The 20,168-nt window shown below is 55.2% G+C and overlaps 1 protein-coding gene across 1 annotated transcript in view; it reads right to left on the bottom strand.

Moving 5' to 3' along the window:
* Positions 1-275: 275 nt before the first annotated feature.
* Positions 276-20,168, bottom strand: part of LOC137356259 (uncharacterized) — a 33,388-nt gene continuing 13,495 nt past the window's right edge. Inside the window, exons 6-10 of the mRNA XM_068022131.1 lie at positions 15,743-15,811; positions 10,034-10,102; positions 3,137-3,352; positions 2,555-2,809; positions 276-865 (exon numbers count right to left, since the gene is read on the bottom strand). Coding sequence (XP_067878232.1) covers positions 309-865; positions 2,555-2,809; positions 3,137-3,352; positions 10,034-10,102; positions 15,743-15,811 — 1,166 coding nt within the window. The 3' untranslated portion in view covers positions 276-308. The remainder of the gene's footprint in view (positions 866-2,554; positions 2,810-3,136; positions 3,353-10,033; positions 10,103-15,742; positions 15,812-20,168) is intronic.

Raw genomic sequence — 20,168 nt, 5'->3', positions numbered from 1 at the left:
GGAGAGGAACAGGCCATCCCGGGACAGTGGGAGAGGAACAGGCCATCCCGGGACAGTGGGAGAGGAACAAGCCGTCCCGGGACAGTGGGAGAGGAACAGGCCGTCCCGGGACAGTGGGAGAGGAACAGGCCGTCCCGGGACAGTGGGAGAGGAACAGGCCATCCCGGGACAGTCGGAGAGGAACAGGCCGTCCCGGGACAGTGGGAGAGGAACAGGCCGTCCCGGGACAGTCGAAGAGATCTTTGGTCCCACACTATTTCCCCCTCCCCACCCCAATATCTCAGACTCTACAGGACTCAATGGGGCCCTCATTGTTTCTCGAGATCCTCACTCGAGGAATCCTCACTCGAGGGGTCCCCACTCGAGGGGTCCTCACTCACAGGGTTGCTGCTGATTCTCATCTTGTTGTTGTCACCAATCTGGAGATAACTCAGCTGGTCACTGCAGATCTCAATGTTAAATTTGTTGGCAGTCTTTGAGGCTCCTCTCCCTCGATCCTCAGTGCGACCCGACTCTGAGGCTTCTCTCCCTCGATCCTCAGTACTACCCGACTCTGAGGCTCCTCTCCCTCGATCCTCAGTGCGACCCGACTCTGAGGCTCCTCTCCCTCGATCCTCAGTGCGACCCGACTCTGAGGCTCCTCTCCCTCGATCCTCAGTGCGACCCGACTCTGAGGCTCCTCTCCCTCGGTCCTCAGTGCGACCCGACTCTGAGACTCCTCTCCCTCGATCCTCAGTGCGACCCGACTCTGAGGCTCCTCTCCGTCGATCCTCAGTGCGACCCGACTCTGAGGCTCCTCTCCCTCGGTCCTCAGTGCGACCCGACTCTGAGGCTCCTCTCCCTCGATCCTCAGTACTGGCAGTCCCTGTGTGAGAACAGAAAAAGACGTGTCATTTCTCCAGGATTTCTAACTACCTCAACATCCCAAAACACCCACTCGGAAAACGAGGAGATTTTCGAAGGTGCGGTCACCACGGTAATGTCGGAAATCTGCACACAGCAAGATCCAAACAGGAATTATGGGAACAACCAAAATAATCATTTTCTTTTGGTGATAAATATTGGGCCCCAGGACACCAGACAGAAGTCCCACTTCCAGTAGAGAATCTGGGATCCTTTACATCCACCCGACAGGGCAGACAGTTTAACACCTCATCGAAAAGACAGCACCTCTGACAGTGCGGCACTCCCTCAGTACTGACCCACTGACAGTGCAGCACTCCCTCAGTACTGACCCTCCGACAGTGCGGCACTCCCTCAGTACTGACCCTCCGACAGTGCGGCACTCCCTCAGTACTGACCCTCCGACAGTGCGGCACTCCCTCAGTACTGATCCTCCGACAGTGCGGCACTCCCTCAGTACTGACCCTCCGACAGTGCGGCACTCCCTCAGTACTGACCCTCCGACAGTGCAGCACTCCCTCAGTACTGACCCTAGGACAGTGCGGCACTCCCTCAGTACTGACCCTAGGACAGTGCGGCACTCCCTCAGTACCGACCCTCGGACAGTGCGGCACTCCCTCAGTACCGACCCTCCGACAGTGCGGCACTCCCTCAGTACTGACCCTAGGACAGTGCGGCACTCCCTCAGTACCGACCCTAGGACAGTGCGGCACTCCCTCAGTACCGACCCTAGGACAGTGCGGCACTCCCTCAGTACCGACCCTCGGACAGTGCGGCACTCCCTCAGTACCGACCCTCGGACAGTGCGGCACTCCCTCAGTACCGACCCTCGGACAGTGCGGCACTCCCTCAGGACCGACCCTCGGACAGTGCGGCACTCCCTCAGTACCGACCCTATGACAGTGCGGCACTCCCTCAGTACCGACCCTCGGACAGTGCGTCACTCCCCCAGTACCGACCCTAGGACAGTGCGGCACTCCCTCAGTACCGACCCTCGGACAGTGCGGCACTCCCTCAGTACCGACCCTAGGACAGTGCGTCACTCCCTCAGTACCGACCCTAGGACAGTGCGGCACTCCCTCAGTACCGACCCTCGGACAGTGCGGCACTCCCTCAGTACCGACCCTCCGACAGTGCGGCACTCCCTCAGTACTGACCCTAGGACAGTGCGGCACTCCCTCAGTACCGACCCTAGGACAGTGCGGCGCTCCCTCAGTACCGACCCTAGGACAGTGCGGCACTCCCTCAGTACCGACCCTCGGACAGTGCGTCACTCCCTCAGTACCGACCCTCGGACAGTGCGTCACTCCCTCAGTACCGACCCTCGGACAGTGCGGCACTCCCTCAGTACCGACCCTCGGACAGTGCGGCACTCCCTCAGTACTGACCCTAGGACAGTGCGGCACTCCCTCAGTACCGACCCTCGGACAGTGCGTCACTCCCTCAGTACCGACCCTCGGACAGTGCGTCACTCCCTCAGTACCGACCCTCGGACAGTGCGGCACTCCCTCAGTACCGACCCTCGGACAGTGCGGCACTCCCTCAGTACCGACCCTAGGACAGTGCGGCACTCCTTCAGTAAAGGCCCGAGCGGGTGCCTGGGTCAGTTGTGTTGTATGTGAGAGGTTTTGTTGACAGTCGGTGGGGTTACCTTGTGCAGTTTGCTCCCTCTGTTCTCGACAGCAGTCGCGGTTCACCATGGTGTTTGAGGAGCCCACTTGTGTGTAAGTATTGCCGGTCACCGTGCTGGAGAAAGTATTGTTGGAGGGAGCGTGCTGGTGGATGTTGGTGAGCTGGTCACCCTGGTAACTGATGTAGTGATTTGTAACGTGGATGCTCAGTCCGGGTGTTCCTCCTTGTCCTCGCATTCTTGTGTTGTAAATTCCGGCTCCTCCACTACCAGTATCTGCAGAAGAGGAAAGACATGAAGGACACAGAGAAGAACAGACGATAGAATGGCAGGGGAGGCCGTTTGGCCCACTGTTTTGGTACCAGCACAGTGAACCAATTAATTCCTCCCTCGACTCTGCCCGTCCCTTGCTCTATCCCCGTCTCCCGGTAAATATATCCCAATAACTCACTGCCTCAAATCATGTTTCCTCATCTCCCCCCCACCTCTGGTCTCTCCACATTAACAGAAGTCCCTCGTCCCTCAATCTCCTCCACACCCTCTGCCAGGCCCCCGACATCCTCCCCAAAGTGCGGTGCCCAGAACTGGGCTGGAGATTCGTACCAGTCCTCCCGTCTGCTGCTGTCTCAGCTGCCTCGACCCGGTCTGTGATGCAGAGCCACACTGACCCTTCCTTTCTGACCAGCCCTCTCTTTTCCAGTGCGTACAGCATTGGATTGACGGATTTCCTGGACGCGAGGCCGAGACACTTGGCAAGATCGAGGGCAGACAGAGTTCCTCGCACCTTCAACGTTCCCAGAACAGTGCGTTCCTCAGCACCTGCACGGAGAGGAGAGGGTGAGTAAACAAATTCGCGTTGATACCTTACAGAACAGATCCAGCACGGGAACTGGCCATTCGGCCCCTCTGCCCAGCTCCATGCTGGGGTTTCTGCTCTACACGAGACGCCTCCCAGCGAGTGACTCATTTCCACCTCCCCGTCTACCTGTCCTTCTAGTCCTTTCTCCCTCCTGTGTTTTTTTTAATTCATTCATGGGATGTGGGCGTCACTGGCCAGGCCAGCATTTATTGCCCATCCCCAATTGCCCTTGAGAAGGTGGTGGTGAGCTGCCTTCTTGAACCGCTGCAGTCCATGTGGGGTAGGTACACCCACAGTGCTGTTAGGAAGGGAGTTCCAGGATCTTGACCCAGCGACAGTGAAGGAACGGCGATATAGTTCCAAGTCAGAATGGTGTGTGACTTGGAGGGGAACTTGCAGGTGGTGGTGTTCCCATGTATTTGCTGCCCTTGTCCTTCTAGTTTGTAGAGGTCGCGGGTTTGGAAGGTGCTGTCTAAGGAGCCTTGGTGCATTGCTGCAGTGCATCTTGTAGATGGTACACACTGCTGCCACTGTGTGTCGGTGGTGGAGGGAGTGAATGTTAGTAGATGGGGTGCCCATCAAGCAGGCTGCTTTGTCCTGGATGGTGTCGAGCTCCTGGAGTGTTGTTGGAGCTGCACCCATCCAGGCAAGTGGAGAGTATTCCATCACACTCCTGACTTGTGCCTTGTAGATGGCGGACAGGCTTTGGGGAGTCAGGAGGTGAGTTACTCGCCTCAGGATTCCCAGCCTCAGACCTGCTCTTGTAGCCACGGTATTTATATGGCTACTCCAGTTCTGTTTCTGGTCAATGGTAGCCCCTAGGATGTTGATAGTGGGGAATTCAGTGATGGTAATGCTGTTGAATGTCAAGGGGAGATGGTTAGATTCTCTTTTGTTGGAGATGGTCATTGCCTGGCACTTGTGTGGCGCGAATGTTACTTGCCACTTATCAGCCCAAGCCTGGATATTGTCCAGGTCTTGCAGCATTTCTACACGGATTGCTTCAGTATCTGAGGAGTCACGAATGGTGCAATCATCAGCGAACATCCCCACTTCTGACCTTATGATTGAAGGAAGGTCATTGATGAAGCAGCTGAAGATGGTTGGGCCAAGGACACTACCCTGAGGAACTCCTGCAGTGAGGTCCTGGAGCTCAGATGATTGACCTCCAACAACCACAACCATCTTCCTTTGCACTAGGTATGACTCCAACCAGCGGAGGGTTTTCCCCCTGATTCCCATTGATTTCAGTTTTGCTTGGGCTCCTTGATGCCATACTCGGTCAAATGCTGCCTAGATGTCAAGGGCAGTCACTCTCACCTCACCTCTTGAGTTCAGCTCTTTTGTCCATGTTTGAACCAAGGCTGTAATGAGGTCAGGAGCTGAGTGGCCCTGACAGAACCCAAACTGAGCGTCACTGAGCAGGTTATTGCTAAGCAAGTGCCGCTTGATGACACTGTTGATGACATCTTCCATCACTTTACTGATGATTGAGAGTAGACTGATGGGGCGGTAATTGGCCGGGTTGGATTTGTCCTGCTTTTTGTGTACAGGACATTTCTGGGCAATTTTCCACATTGCCGGGTAGATGCCAGTGTTGTAGCTGTACAGGAACAGCTTGGCTCGGGGCACGGCAAGTTCTGGAGCACAGGTCTTCAGTACTATTGCTGGAATATTGTCAGGGCCCATAGCCTTTGCAGTATTCAGTGCCTTCAGTTGTTTCTTGATATCACGAAGAGTGAATCGAATTGGCTGAAGTCTGGTATCTGTGATGCTGGGGACTTCAGGAGGGGGCCGAGATGGATCATCAACTTGGCACTTCTGGCTGAAGATTGTTGCAAATGCTTCAGCCTTATCTTTCGCACTGATGTGCTGGGCTCTCCCATCATTGAGGATGGGGATATTTGTGGAGCCACCTCCTCCAGTTAGTTGTTTAATTGTCCACCACCATTCATGGCTGGATGTGGCAGGATTGCAGAGCTTAGATCTGATCCATTGGTTATGGGATCACTTAGCTCTGTCTATCGCATGCTGCTTACACAGTTTGGCACGCAGATAGTCCTGTGTTGTAGCTTCACCAGGTTGACACCTCATTTTGAGGTATGCCTGGTGCTGCTCCTGGCATGCTCTCCTGCACTCTTCATTGAACCAGGGTTGGTCTCCTGGCTTGATGGTAATGGTAGAGTGGGGGATATGCCGGGCCATGAGGTTACAGATTGTGGTTGAGTACAATTCTGCTGCTGCTGATGGCCCACAGCGCCTCATGGATGCCCAGTTTTGCAATGCTAGATCTGTTCAAAATCTATCCCATTTAGCACGGTGGTAGTGCCACACAACACGATGGAGGGTATCCTCAATGTGAAGACGGGACTTCGTCTCCACAAGGACTGTGCGGTGGTCACTCCTACCAATACTGTCATGGACAGATGCATCTGCGGCAGGCAGACTGGTGAGGACGAGGTCAAGTATGTTTTTCCCTCGTGTTGGTTCCCCCACAACCTGTCGCAGACCCAGTCTAGCAGCTATGTCCTTTAGGACTCGGCCAGCTCGGTCAGTAGTGGTGCTACCGAGCCACTCTTGGTGATGGGCATTGAAGTCCCCACCCAGAGTACATTTTGTGCCCTTGCCACCCTCAGTGCTTCCTCCAAGTGGTGTTCAACATGGAGGAGTACTGAGTCATCAGCTGAGGGAGGGCGGTAGGTGGTAATCAGCAGGAGGTTTCCTTGCCCATGTTTGACCTGATGCCAGGAGACTTCATGGGGTCCAGAGTCGATGTTGAGACTCCCAGGGCAACTCCCTCCCTACTGTATACCACTGTGCCGCCACCTCTGCTGGGTCTGTCCTGCTGGTGGGACAGGACATACCCGGGGATGGTGATGACAGTGTCTGGGACATTGTCTGTAAGGTATGATTCCGTGAGTATGACTATGTCAGGCTGTTGCTTGACTAGTCTGTGGGACAGCTCTCCCAACTTGGGCACAGGCCCCCAGATGTTAGTAAGGAGGACTTTGCAGGGTCGACAGGGCTGGGTTTGCCGTTGTCATTTCCGGTGCCGAGGTCGATGCCGGGTGGTCCATCCGGTTTCATTCCTTTTTATTGACTTCGTAGCGGTTAGATTCAACTGAGTGGCTTGTTAGGCCATTTCAGAGGGCGTGTAAGAGTTAACCACATTGCTGTGAGTCTGGAGTCACATGTAGGCCAGGCCAGGTAAGGACAGCAGATTTCCTTCCCCAAAGGACATTAGTGAACCAGATGGGTTTTTACAACAATCGACAATGGTTTCATGGCCATCATTAGACTAGCTTTTTAATTCCAGGTTTATTCATTGAATTCAAATTCCACCTTCTGCTGTTGTGGGATTTGAACCCATGTCCCCAGAGCAATATCCTGGGTCTCTGGGTTACTAGTCCAGTGAGAATACCACTACGTCACCACCTAACCTTATCCAGCTTCCCCCCTCAAATACATCTCTGCGATTCTCCTCAACCCACTCCCTGTGGTAGCGAGTTCCACATTCTCCCCACTCTCTGGGGAAAGACGTCTCTCCTGAATTCCACCCCCCCCCCCCCCCATTGTATTTATCAGTGATTGTCTTACATTGATGGCCCCCTAGTTCCGGTCTCGCCCCCCGAGTGGAAACATCTCCACGTCGACCCTATCGAAACCCATTCAAAATCTGAAAGACCTCGATCAGGTGACCCCTCAGCCTTCTCTATTCCAGAGAAAAGAGCCCCAGTCCGTTCAGTCTTCCCCGATCGGTCAAACCTCTCAGTTCTGTTTGGCAAGATGTGACGAGTGGTGTGTCACAGGCAACAGAGCTTTTTACAATTTATATGAATAACTTGGGTGAAGGGACCAAAGGTATTGTTACTAAATTTGCTGATGACTCAAAAGATAGGTAGGAAGGTAAGTTGTGAAGAGGACATAAGGAGGCTACAAAGGGATATAGATAGGTTAGGTGAGTGGGCAAAGACCTGGCAAATGGAGTATAATTTGGGTAAGTGTGAAATTGTCCACTTTGGCAGGAAGAATAAAAAAGCACATTATCTAAATGGGGAGAGATTGCAGAGCTCTGAGATGCAGAGAGATCTGGGTGTCCGAGTGCATGAATTGCAAACGGTTAGTATACAGGTTTGGAACGTAATGAGGAAAGCTAATAGAATGTTATTGTTTATCGCAAAGGAAATTGAATATAAAAGTAGGGAGGTTATGCTTCAGTTATACAGGGTATTGGTGAGACCACATCTGGAGTACTATGTACAGTACTGGTCTCTTTATTTAAGGAAGGATGTAAATGTGTTGGAGGCAGTGCAGAGAGGGTTTACTGGACTGATACCTGGAGTGGACAAGCTATCTTACAAGGAAAGATTGGACGGGCTAGGCTTGTATCCGCTGGAATTTGGAAGAGTAAGGGGTGGCTTGATTGAAACATGCCAGATCCTGAGGGGTCTTGACAGGGTGGATGTGGAAAGGATGTTTCCCCTTGTGGGAGAATCTAGAACCAGGGGTCACTGTTTAAAATTAAGGGGTCACCCATTTATGACAGAAATGAGGAGAATTTTTTTCTCTCAGAGGGTCGTGAGCCTTTGGAATTTTCTTCCTCAAAAGGCAGTGGAAGCAGAGTCTGTGAACATTTTTAAGGCAGAGGTGGATAGACTCTTGATAAGCAAAGGGGGTGGAAGATTATCGGGGGTAGGTGGAAATGTGGACTGATCAGATCAGCCATGAACTTATTGAATGGGGGAGCAGGCTCGAGGGGCTGAGTGGCCTACTCCTGCTCCTAATTCGTATGTTCGTATGTTCTGGTGTCAGCCTGGGTGAATCTATTTTTGCATCTTCTCCAGTGTCTCTGTATCCTTTTTGTTATATGGAGAGTGGAACTGTGCACAGTGCTCCAAGTGTGGTCTAACCCAGGGATATGGAGAGTGGAACTGTGCACAGTGCTCCAAGTGTGGTCTAACCCAGGGATATGGAGAGTGGAACTGTGCACAGTGCTCCAAGTGTGGTCTAACCCAGGGACATGGAGACTGGAACTGTGCACAGTGCTCCAAGTGTGGTCTAACCCAGGGATATGGAGAGTGGAACTGTGCACAGTGCTCCAAGTGTGGTCTAACCCAGGGATATGGAGAGTGGAACTGTGCACAGTGCTCCAAGTGTGGTCTAACCCAGGGATATGGAGAGTGGAACTGTGCACAGTGCTCCAAGTGTGGTCTAACTGAGGGATAAGGAGAGTGGAACTGTGCACAGTGCTCCCAGTGTGGTCTAATCCAGGGATATGGAGAGTGGAACTGTGCACAGTGCTCCAAGTGTGGTCTATCCCAGGGATATGGAGAGTGGAACTGTGCACAGTGCTCCCAGTGTGGTCTAACCCAGGGATATGGAGAGTGGAACTGTGCACAGTGCTCCAAGTGTGGTCTAACCCAGGGATATGGAGAGTGGAACTGTGCACAGTGCTCCAAGTGTGGTCTAACTGAGGGATAAGGAAAGTGGAACTGTGCACAGTGCTCCAAGTGTGGTCTAACCCAGGGATATGGAGAGTGGAACTGTGCACAGTGCTCCAAGTGTGGTCTAACCCAGGGATATGGAGAGTGGAACTGTGCACAGTGCTCCAAGTGTGGTCCAACCGAGGGATACGGAGAGTGGAACTGTGCACAGTGCTCCAAGTGTGGTCTAACCCAGGGATATGGAGAGTGGAACTGTGCACAGTGCTCCAAGTGTGGTCTAACTGAGGGATAAGGAGAGTGGAACTGTGCACAGTGCTCCAAGTGTGGTCTAACTGAGGGATATGGAGAGTGGAACTGTGCACAGTGCTCCAAGTGTGGTCTAACCCAGGGATATGGAGAGTGGAACAGTGCACAGTGCTCCAAGTGTGGTCCAACCGAGGGATACGGAGACTGGAACTGTGCACAGTGCTCCAAGTGTGGTGTAACTGAGGGATACGGAGACTGGAACTGTGAACAATACTCCTTCCAGCTCCTAACCAGTGAATTATAAATGTTGAGCATAACCGTGTTTCTTTTGCATGTTATACCTCATTAATAAATCCCAGGGTCCCACATGAATTGTTCACAGACGCCCCCCAGGTCTCTCAGTTCCTGAACCCACGTTAATATTTCTCTATTTATTTTACACTGCCTCTCCTCATTCTTCCGACCAAAATATATCACCTCACATTCCTCTGCATCAAATTACACCTGCCATGTTTCTGCCCACGTCACCAGTCTGTCTGTACCCTCCTGAAATCTCTTATTATCCTCTTTACTGTTACGACATTTCCCAGTTTGCGAGCTTTAAAATTCTCTCCTGTATCTCCAAGTCAGACTCAGATGATCTAATAGAGCAGACGACAGGCACAGGTCACGAGGGGAGTTTCTGTAAAACCAACAAGTTTATAGAGAGGAAGGAGGTCAGAATCACAGAATAATACAGTGCAGAAGAGGCCCTTCGGCCCATCGAGTCTGCACCGATGCATTAATGACACCTGACCTGTCTACCTAATCCCATTTTCCAGCTCTTGGCCCATGGCCTTGAATGTTATGAGGTGCCAAGTCCGGGAACGAGGGAATCCACTGATCCCAACAGGGAAGGTGTTATCACAGGGGGAAATTCTGGAATGGATCCCTCACCGGGAAAGGACTTACTGACTGCAGGCAGATTGGAGTTCGCTGGAGGTGGGAGTTCCTTCCCGTACGGGACCAATGCGGAATCTACTGGGAAAAAGAACAGAGACATTTTTACTGACCAGGAGTAATCGGGTTCACTTGGGGATGGGAATCCCCATGGGGACTGACCCCTCACTGGGGAATGGGAATCCCCATGGGGACTGACCCCTCACTGGGGAATGGGAATCCCCATGGGGACTGACCCCTCACTGGGGGAACGGATCTCCCCATGGGGACTGACCCCTCACTGCGGGGGGGAGACGGATCCATCAGTGCGGTACTCCCTCAGTACTGACCCTCTGACAGTGCGGCACTCCCTCAGTACTGACCCTCCGACAGTGCGGCACTCCCTCAGTACTGACCCTCCGACAGTGCGGCACTCCCTCAGTACTGACCCTCCGACAGTGCGGCACTCCCTCAGTACTGACCCTTCGACAGTGATGCACTCCCTCAGTACTGACCCTCCGACAGTGCGGCACTCCCTCAGTACTGACCCTCCGACAGTGCGGCACTCCCTCAGTACTGACCCTCCGACAGTGCAGCACTCCCTCAGTACTGATCCTCCGACAGTGCAGCACTCCCTCAGTACTGACCCTCCGACAGTGCAGCACTCCCTCAGTACTGACCCTCTGACAGTGCGGTACTCCCTCAGTACTGACCCTCCGACAGTGCGGCACTCCCTCAGTACTGACCCTCTGACAGTGCGGCACTCCCTCAGTACTGACCCTCGGACAGTGCAGCACTCCCTCAGTACTGACCCTCCGACAGTGCGGCACTCCCTCAGTACTGACCCTCCGACAGTGCGGCACTCCCTCAGTACTGACCCTTCGACAGTGATGCACACCCTCAGTACTGACCCTCCGACAGTGCGGCACTCCCTCAGTACTGACCCTCCGACAGTGCGGCACTCCCTCAGTACTGACCCTCCGACAGTGCAGCACTCCCTCAGTACTGACCCTCCGACAGTGCAGCACTCCCTCAGTACTGACCCTCCGACAGTGCAGCACTCCCTCAGTACTGACCCTCTGACAGTGCGGTACTCCCTCAGTACTGACCCTCGGACAGTGCGGCACTCCCTCAGTACTGACCCTCTGACAGTGTGGCACTCCCTCAGTGGTGTTCCGCAGGGATCAGTGCTGGGACCTTTGCTGTTTGTAGTATATATAAATGATTTGGAGGAAAATGTAGCTGGTCTGATTAGTAAGTTTGCGGACGACACAAAGGTTGGTGGAGTTGCAGATAATGATGAGGATTGTCAGAGGATACAGCAGGATATAGATCGGTTGGAGACTTGGGCGGAGAAATGGCAGATGGAGTTTAATCCGGACAAATGTGAGGTAATGCATTTTGGAAGGTCTAATGCAGGTGGGAAGTATACAGTAAATGGCAGAACCCTTAGGAGTATTGACAGGCAGAGAGATCTGGGCGTACAGGTCCACAGGTCACTGAAAGTGGCAACGCAGGTGGATAAGGTAGTCAAGAAGGCATACGGCATGCTTGCCTTCATCGGTCGGGGCATAGAGTATAAAAATTGGGAAGTCATGTTGCAGCTGTACAGAACTTTAGTTAGGCCACACTTAGAATATTACGTACAATTCTGGTTGCCACACTACCAGAAGGACGTGGAGGCTTTGGAGAGGGTACAGAGGAGGTTTACCAGGATGTTGCCTGGTCTGGAGGGCATTAGCTATGAAGAGAGGTTGGAAAAACTCGGATTGTTTTCACTGGAACGACGGAGGTGGAGGGGTGACATGATCAAGGTTTACAAAGTTATGAGCGGCATGGACAGAGTGGATAGTCAGAAGCTTTTTCCCAGGGTGGAAGAGTCAGTTACTAGGGGACATAGGTTTAAGGTGAGAGGGGCAAAGTTTAGAGGGGATGTGCGAGGCAAGTTCTTTACACAGAGGGTGGTGAGTGCCTGGAACTTGCTGCCAGGGGAGGTGGTGCAAGAAGGTACCAAAGAGACATTTAAGAGACATCTTGACAAATACATGACTAGGAAGGGAACAGAGGGATATGGGCCCCGGAAGTGCAGAAGGTTTTAGTTTAGGCAGGCATCAAGATCGGCGCAGGCTTGGAGGGCCGAAGGGCCTTTTCCTGTGCTGTACTGTTCTTTGTTCTTTGTTCTTCGATATGGAGAGGGGAACTGTGCACAGTGCTCCAAGTGTGGTCTAACCAAGGGATATGGAGAGTGGAACTGTGCACAGTGCTCCAAGTGTGGTCTAACCCAGGGATATGGAGACTGGAACTGTGCACACTGATCCAAGTGTGGTCTAACTGAGGGATACGGAGACTGGAACTGTGCACAGTGCTCCAAGTGTGGTCTAATCCAGGGATATGGAGAGTGGAACTGTGCACAGTGCTCCAAGTGTGGTCTAACCCAGGGATATGGAGAGTGGAACTGTGCACAGTGCTCCAAGTGTGGTCTAACCCAGGGATATGGAGAGTGGAACTGTGCACAGTGCTCCAAGTGTGGTCTAACCCAGGGATATAGAGAGTGGAACTGTGCACAATGCTCCAAGTGTGGTCTAATCCAGGGATATGGAGAGTGGAACTGTGCACAGTGCTCCAAGTGTGGTCTAACCCAGGGATATGGAGAGTGGAACTGTGCACAGTGCTCCAAGTGTGGTCTAACCCAGGGATATGGAGAGTGGAACTGTGCACAGTGCTCCAAGTGTGGTCTAACCCAGGGATATAGAGAGTGGAACTGTGCACAGTGCTCCAAGTGTGGTCTAACCCAGGGATATGGAGAGTGGAACTGTGCACAGTGCTCCAAGTGTGGTCTAATCCAGGGATATGGAGACTGGAACTGTGCACAGTGCTCCAAGTGTGGTCTCACTGAGGGATATAGAGAGTGGAACTGTGCACAGTGCTCCAAGTGTGGTCTAACCCAGGGATATGGAGAGTGGAACTGTGCACAGTGCTCCAAGTGTGGTCAAACCCAGGGATATGGAGAGTGGAACTGTGCACAGTGCTCCAAGTGTGGTCTAACCCAGGGATATGGAGAGTGGAACTGTGCACAGTGCTCCAAGTGTGGTCTAACCCAGGGATATGGAGAGTGGAACTGTGCACAGTGCTCCAAGTGTGGTCTAACCCAGGGATATGGAGAGTGGAACTGTGCACAGTGCTCCAAGTGTGGTCTAACCAGGGATATGGAGAGTGGAACTGTGCACAGTGCTCCAAGTGTGGTCTAACCCAGGGATATGGAGAGTGGAACTGTGCACAGTGCTCCAAGTGTGGTCTAACCCAGGGATATGGAGAGTGGAACTGTGCACAGTGCTCCAAGTGTGGTCTAACCCAGGGATATGGAGAGTGGAACTGTGCACAGTGCTCCAAGTGTGGTCTAACCAGGGATATGGAGAGTGGAACTGTGCACAGTGCTCCAAGTGTGGTCTAACCCAGGGATATGGAGAGTGGAACTGTGCACAGTGCTCCAAGTGTGGTCTAACCCAGGGATATGGAGAGTGGAACTGTGCACAGTGCTCCAAGTGTGGTCTAACCAGGGATATGGAGAGTGGAACTGTGCACAGTGCTCCAAGTGTGGTCTAACAGAGGGATATGGAGAGTGGAACTGTGCACAGTGCTCCAAGTGTGGTCTAACCCAGGGATATGGAGAGTGGAACTGTGCACAGTGCTCCAAGTGTGGTCTAACCCAGGGATATGGAGAGTGGAACTGTGCACAGTGCTCCAAGTGTGGTCTAACTGAGGGATACGGAGACTGGAACTGTGCACAGTGCTCCAAGTGTGGTCTAACCGAGGGATACGGAGACTGGAACTGTGCACAGTGCTCCAAGTGTGGTCTAACCCAGGGATATGGAGAGTGGAACTGTGCACAGTGCTCCAAGTGTGGTCTAACCGAGGGATACGGAGACTGGAACTGTGCACAGTGCTCTAAGTGTGGTCTAACCGAGGGATATGGAAACTGGAACTGTGAACAGTGCTCCAAGTGTGGTCTAACCCAGGGATATGGAGAGTGGAACTGTGCACAGTGCTCCAAGTGTGGTCTAACCAGGGATATGGAGAGTGGAACTGTGCACAGTGCTCCAAGTGTGGTCTAACTGAGGGATATGGAGAGTGGAACTGTGCACAGTGCTCCAAGTGTGGACTAACCCAGGGATATGGAGAGTGGAACTGTGCACAGTGCTCCAAGTGTGGTCTAACCCAGGGATATGGAGAGTGGAACTGTGCACAGTGCTCCAAGTGTGGTCTAACCCAGGGATATGGAGAGTGGAACTGTGCACAGTGCTCCAAGTGTGGTCTAACCCAGGGATATGGAGAGTGGAACTGTGCACAGTGCTCCAAGTGTGGTCTAACCCAGGGATATGGAGAGTGGAACTGTGCACAGTGCTTCAAGTGTGGTCTAACCCAGGGATATGGAGAGTGGAACTGTGCACAGTGCTCCCAGTGTGTTCTAACCCAGGGATATGGACATTGGAACTGTGCACAGTGCTCCAAGTGTGGTCTAACCCAGGGATAAGGAGAGTGGAACTGTGCACAGTGCTCCAAGCGTGGTCTAACCAAGGGATATGGAGAGTGGAACTGTGCACAGTGCTCCAAGTGTGGTCTAACCCAGGGATACGGAGACTGGAACTGTGCACAGTGCTCCAAGTGTGGTCTAACCCAGGGATATGGAGAGTGGAACAGTGCACTGTGCTCCAAGTGTGGTCTAACTGAGGGATACGGAGACTGGAACTGTGAACAGTGCTCCAAGTGTGGTCTAACCGAGGGATACGGAGAGTGGAACTGTGCACAGTGCTCCAAGTGTGGTCTAACTGAGGGATACGGAGACTGGAACTGTGAACAGTGCTCCAAGTGTGGTCTAACCGAGGGATATGGAGACTGGAACTGTGCACAGTGCTCCAAGTGTAGTCTAACCGAGGGATACGGAGAGTGGAACTGTGCACAGTGCTCCAAGTGTGGTCTAACCGAGGGATACGGAGACTGGAACTGTGCACAGTGCTCCAAGTGTGGTCTAACCGAGGGATACGGAGACTGGAACTGTGAACAATACTCCTTCCAGCTCCTAACCAGTGAATTATAAATGTTGAGCATAACCGTGTTTCTTTTGCATGTTATACCTCATTAATAAATCCCAGGGTCCCACATGAATTGTTCACAGACGCCCCCCAGGTCTCTCAGTTCCTGAACCCACTTTAATATTTCTCTATTTATTTTACACTGCCTCTCCTCATTCTTCCGACCAAAATATATCACCTCACATTCCTCTGCATCAAATTACACCTGCCATGTTTCTGCCCACGTCACCAGTCTGTCTGTACCCTCCTGAAATCTCTTATTATCCTCTTTACTGTTACGACATTTCCCAGTTTGCGAGCTTTAAAATTCTCTCCTGTATCTCCAAGTCAGACTCAGATGATCTAATAGAGCAGACGACAGGCACAGGTCACGAGGGGAGTTTCTGTAAAACCAACAAGTTTATAGAGAGGAAGGAGGTCAGAATCACAGAATAATACAGTGCAGAAGAGGCCCTTCGGCCCATCGAGTCTGCACCGATGCATTAATGACACCTGACCTGTCTACCTAATCCCATTTTCCAGCTCTTGGCCCATAGCCTTGAATGTTATGAGGTGCCAAGTCCGGGAACGAGGGAATCCACTGATCCCAACAGGGAAGGTGTTATCACAGGGGGAAATTCTGGAATGGATCCCTCACCGGGAAAGGACTTACTGACTGCAGGCAGATTGGAGTTCGCTGGAGGTGGGAGTTCCTTCCCGTACGGGACCAATGTGGAATCTACTGGGAAAAAGAACAGAGACATTTTTACTGACCAGGAGTAATCGGGTTCACTTCGCTGGAGGGGAATGGGAATCCCCATGGGGACTGACCCCTCACTGGGGAATGGGAATCCCCATGGGGACTGACCCCTCACTGGGGAATGGGAATCCCCATGGGGACTGACCCCTCACTGGAGGGGAACGGGTCTCCCCATGGGGACTGACCCCTCACTGGGGGAACGGGTCTCCCCATGGGGACTGACCCCTCACTGGGGAATGGGAATCCCCATGGGGACTGACCCCTCACTGGAGGGGAACGGGTCTCCCCATGGGGACTGTCCCCTCACTGGGGGAACGGGTCTCCCCATGGGGACTGACCCCTCACTGGGGGATGGGACTCCCCATGGGGACTGACCCCTCACTGGAGGGGAACGGGTCTCCCCATGGGGACTGACCCCTCACTGGGGAATGGGAATCCCCATGGGGACTGACCCCTCACTGGGGGATGGGACTCCCCATGGGGACTGACCCCTCACTGGGGAATGGGAATCCCCATGGGGACTGACCCCTCACTGGGGAATGGGAATCCCCATGGGGACTGACCCCTCACTGGAGGGGAACGGGTCTCCCCATGGGGACTGACCCCTCACTGGGGGAACGGGTCTCCCCATGGGGACTGACCCCTCACTGGGGAATGGGAATCCCCATGGGGACTGACCCCTCACTGGAGGGGAACGGGTCTCCCCATGGGGACTGTCCCCTCACTGGGGGAACGGGTCTCCCCATGGGGACTGACCCCTCACTGGGGGATGGGACTCCCCATGGGGACTGACCCCTCACTGGAGGGGAACGGGTCTCCCCATGGGGACTGACCCCTCACTGGGGAATGGGAATCCCCATGGGGACTGACCCCTCACTGGGGAATGGGAATCCCCATGGGGACTGACCCCTCACTGGGGGAATGGGAATCCCCATGGGGACTGACCCCTCACTGGGGAATGGGAATCCCCATGGGGACTGACCCCTCACTGGGGAATGGGAATCCCCATGGGGACTGACCCCTCACTGGAGGGGAACGGGTCTCCCCATGGGGACTGACCCCTCACTGGGGAATGGGAATCCCCATGGGGACTGATCCCTCACTGGGGGATGGGAATCCCCATGGGGACTGACCACTCACTGGGGGGAATGGGAATCCCCATGGGGACTGACCCCTCACTGCGGGGAATGGGAATCCCCATGGGGACTGACCACTCACTGGGGAATGGGAATCCCCATGGGGACTGACCCCTCACTGGGGGATGGGAATCCCCATGGGGACTGACCCCTCACTGGGGAATGGGAATCCCCATGGGGACTGACCCCTCACTGGGGAATGGGAATCCCCATGGGGACTGACCCCTCACTGGAGGGGAACGGGTCTCCCCATGGGGACTGTCCCCTCACTGGGGAATGGGAATCCCCATGGGGACTGACCCCTCGCTGGGGAATGGGAATCCCCATGGGGACTGACCCCTCACTGGGGGATGGGAATCCCCATGGGGACTGACCCCTCACTGGGGGAATGGGAATCCCCATGGGGACTGACCCCTCACTGGGGGATGGGAATCCTCATGGGGACTGACCCCTCGCTGGAGGGGAATGGGACTCCCCATGGGGACTGACCCCTCACTGGGGGATGGGAATCCCCATGGGGACTGACCCCTCGCTGGGGAATGGGAATCCCCATGGGGACTGACCCCTCACTGGGGGATGGGTCTCCCCATGGGGACTGACCCCTCACTGGGGGATGGGAATCCCCATGGGGACTGACCCCTCACTGGGGGATGGGAATCCCCATGGGGACTGACTCCTCACTGGGGGATGGGAATCCTCATGGGGACTGACCCCTCACTGGGGGGGAATGGGAATCCCCATGGGGACTGACCCCTCACTGGGGGGAATGGGAATCCCCATGGGGACTGACCCCTCACTGGGGGGGAATGGGAATCCCCATGGGGACTGACCCCTCACTGGGGGGAATGGGACTCCCCATGGGGACTGACCCCTCACTGGGGGATGGGACTCCCCATGGGGACTGATCCCTCACTGGGGAATGGGACTCCCCATGGGGACTGACCCCTCGCTGGAGGGGAATGGGAATCCCCATGGGGACTGACCCCTCACTGGGGGAATGGGACTCCCCATGGGGACTGACCCCTCACTGGGGGGATGGGACTCCCCATGGGGACTGATCCCTCACTGGGGAATGGGAATCCCCATGGGGACTGACCCCTCACTGGGGGGATGGGACTCCCCATGGGGACTGACCCCTCACTGGGGGGATGGGACTCCCCATGGGGACTGATCCCTCACTGGGGAATGGGTCTCCCCATGGGGACTGACCCCTCACTGGGGGATGGGAATCCCCATGGGGACTGACCCCTCACTGGGGGATGGGACTCCCCATGGGGACTGACCCCTCACTGGGGAATGGGTCTCCCCATGGGGACTGACCCCTCACTGGGGGATGGGAATCCCCATGGGGACTGACCCCTCACTGGGGGATGGGACTCCCCATGGGGACTGACCCCTCACTGGGGAATGGGAATCCCCATGGGGACTGACCCCTCGCTGGGGAATGGGAATCCCCATGGGGACTGACCCCTCACTGGGGGAATGGGAATCCCCATGGGGACTGACCCCTCACTGGGGGATGGGAATCCTCATGGGGACTGACCCCTCGCTGGAGGGGAATGGGACTCCCCATGGGGACTGACCCCTCGCTGGGGAATGGGACTCCCCATGGGGACTGACCCCTCACTGGGGGATGGGTCTCCCCATGGGGACTGACCCCTCACTGGGGGATGGGAATCCCCATGGGGACTGACCCCTCACTGGGGGATGGGAATCCTCATGGGGACTGACCCCTCACTGGGGGGGAATGGGAATCCCCATGGGGACTGACCCCTCACTGGGGGATGGGAATCCCCATGGGGACTGACCCCTCACGGGGGGAATGGGAATCCCCATGGGGACTGACCCCTCACTGGGGGATGGGAATCCCCATGGGGACTGACCCCTCACTGGGGGATGGGACTCCCCATGGGGACTGACCCCTCACTGGGGGATGGGACTCCCCATGGGGACTGACCCCTCACTGGGGGAATGGGAATCCCCATGGGGACTGACCCCTCACTGGGGGATGGGAATCCCCATGGGGACTGATCCCTCACTGGGGGATGGGACTCCCCATGGGGACTGACCCCTCACTGGGGGGATGGGACTCCCCATGGGGACTGACCCCTCACTGGGGAATGGGACTCCCCATGGGGACTGACCCCTCGCTGGGGAATGGGAATCCCCATGGGGACTGACCCCTCACTGGGGGATGGGTCTCCCCATGGGGACTGACCCCTCACTGGGGGGGAATGGGAATCCCCATGGGGACTGACCCCTCACTGGGGGAATGGGAATCCCCATGGGGACTGACCCCTCACTGGGGGATGGGAATCCCCATGGGGACTGACCCCTCACTGGGGGATGGGACTCCCCATGGGGACTGACCCCTCACTGGGGGATGGGACTCCCCATGGGGACTGACCCCTCACTGGGGGAATGGGAATCCCCATGGGGACTGACCCCTCACTGGGGGATGGGAATCCCCATGGGGACTGACCCCTCACTGGGGGAATGGGTCTCCCCATGGGGACTGACCCCTCACTGGGGAATGGGTCTCCCCATGGGGACTGACCCCTCACTGGGGAATGGGAATCCCCATGGGGACTGACCCCTCGCTGGAGGGGAATGGGAATCCCCATGGGGACTGACCCCTCACTGGGGAATGGGAATCCCCATGGGGACTGACCCCTCGCTGGAGGGGAATGGGAATCCCCATGGGGACTGACCCCTCACTGGGGAATGGGAATCCCCATGGGGACTGACCCCTCACTGGGGAATGGGAATCCCCATGGGGACTGACCCCTCGCTGGAGGGGAATGGGAATCCCCATGGGGACTGACCCCTCGCTGGAGGGGAATGGGAATCCCCATGGGGACTGACCCCTCGCTGGAGGGGAATGGGAATCCCCATGGGGACTGACCCCTCGCTGGGGAATGGGAATCCCCATGGGGACTGACCCCTCACTGGGGAATGGGAATCCCCATGGGGACTGACCCCTCGCTGGAGGGGAATGGGAATCCCCATGGGGACTGACCCCTCGCTGGGGAATGGGAATCCCCATGGGGACTGACCCCTCACTGGGGGATGGGAATCCCCATGGGGACTGACCCCTCACTGGGGGAATGGGAATCCCCATGGGGACTGACCCCTCACTGGGGGATGGGAATCCTCATGGGGACTGACCCCTCGCTGGAGGGGAATGGGACTCCCCATGGGGA

This window comes from Heterodontus francisci, chromosome 45, assembly GCF_036365525.1.
Source record: "Heterodontus francisci isolate sHetFra1 chromosome 45, sHetFra1.hap1, whole genome shotgun sequence".
Taxonomy (NCBI): Eukaryota; Metazoa; Chordata; class Chondrichthyes; order Heterodontiformes; family Heterodontidae; genus Heterodontus; species Heterodontus francisci.
The sequence above is the reverse complement of the archived record's forward strand: the minus strand, read 5'-3'. Positions and strand labels throughout refer to the sequence as shown.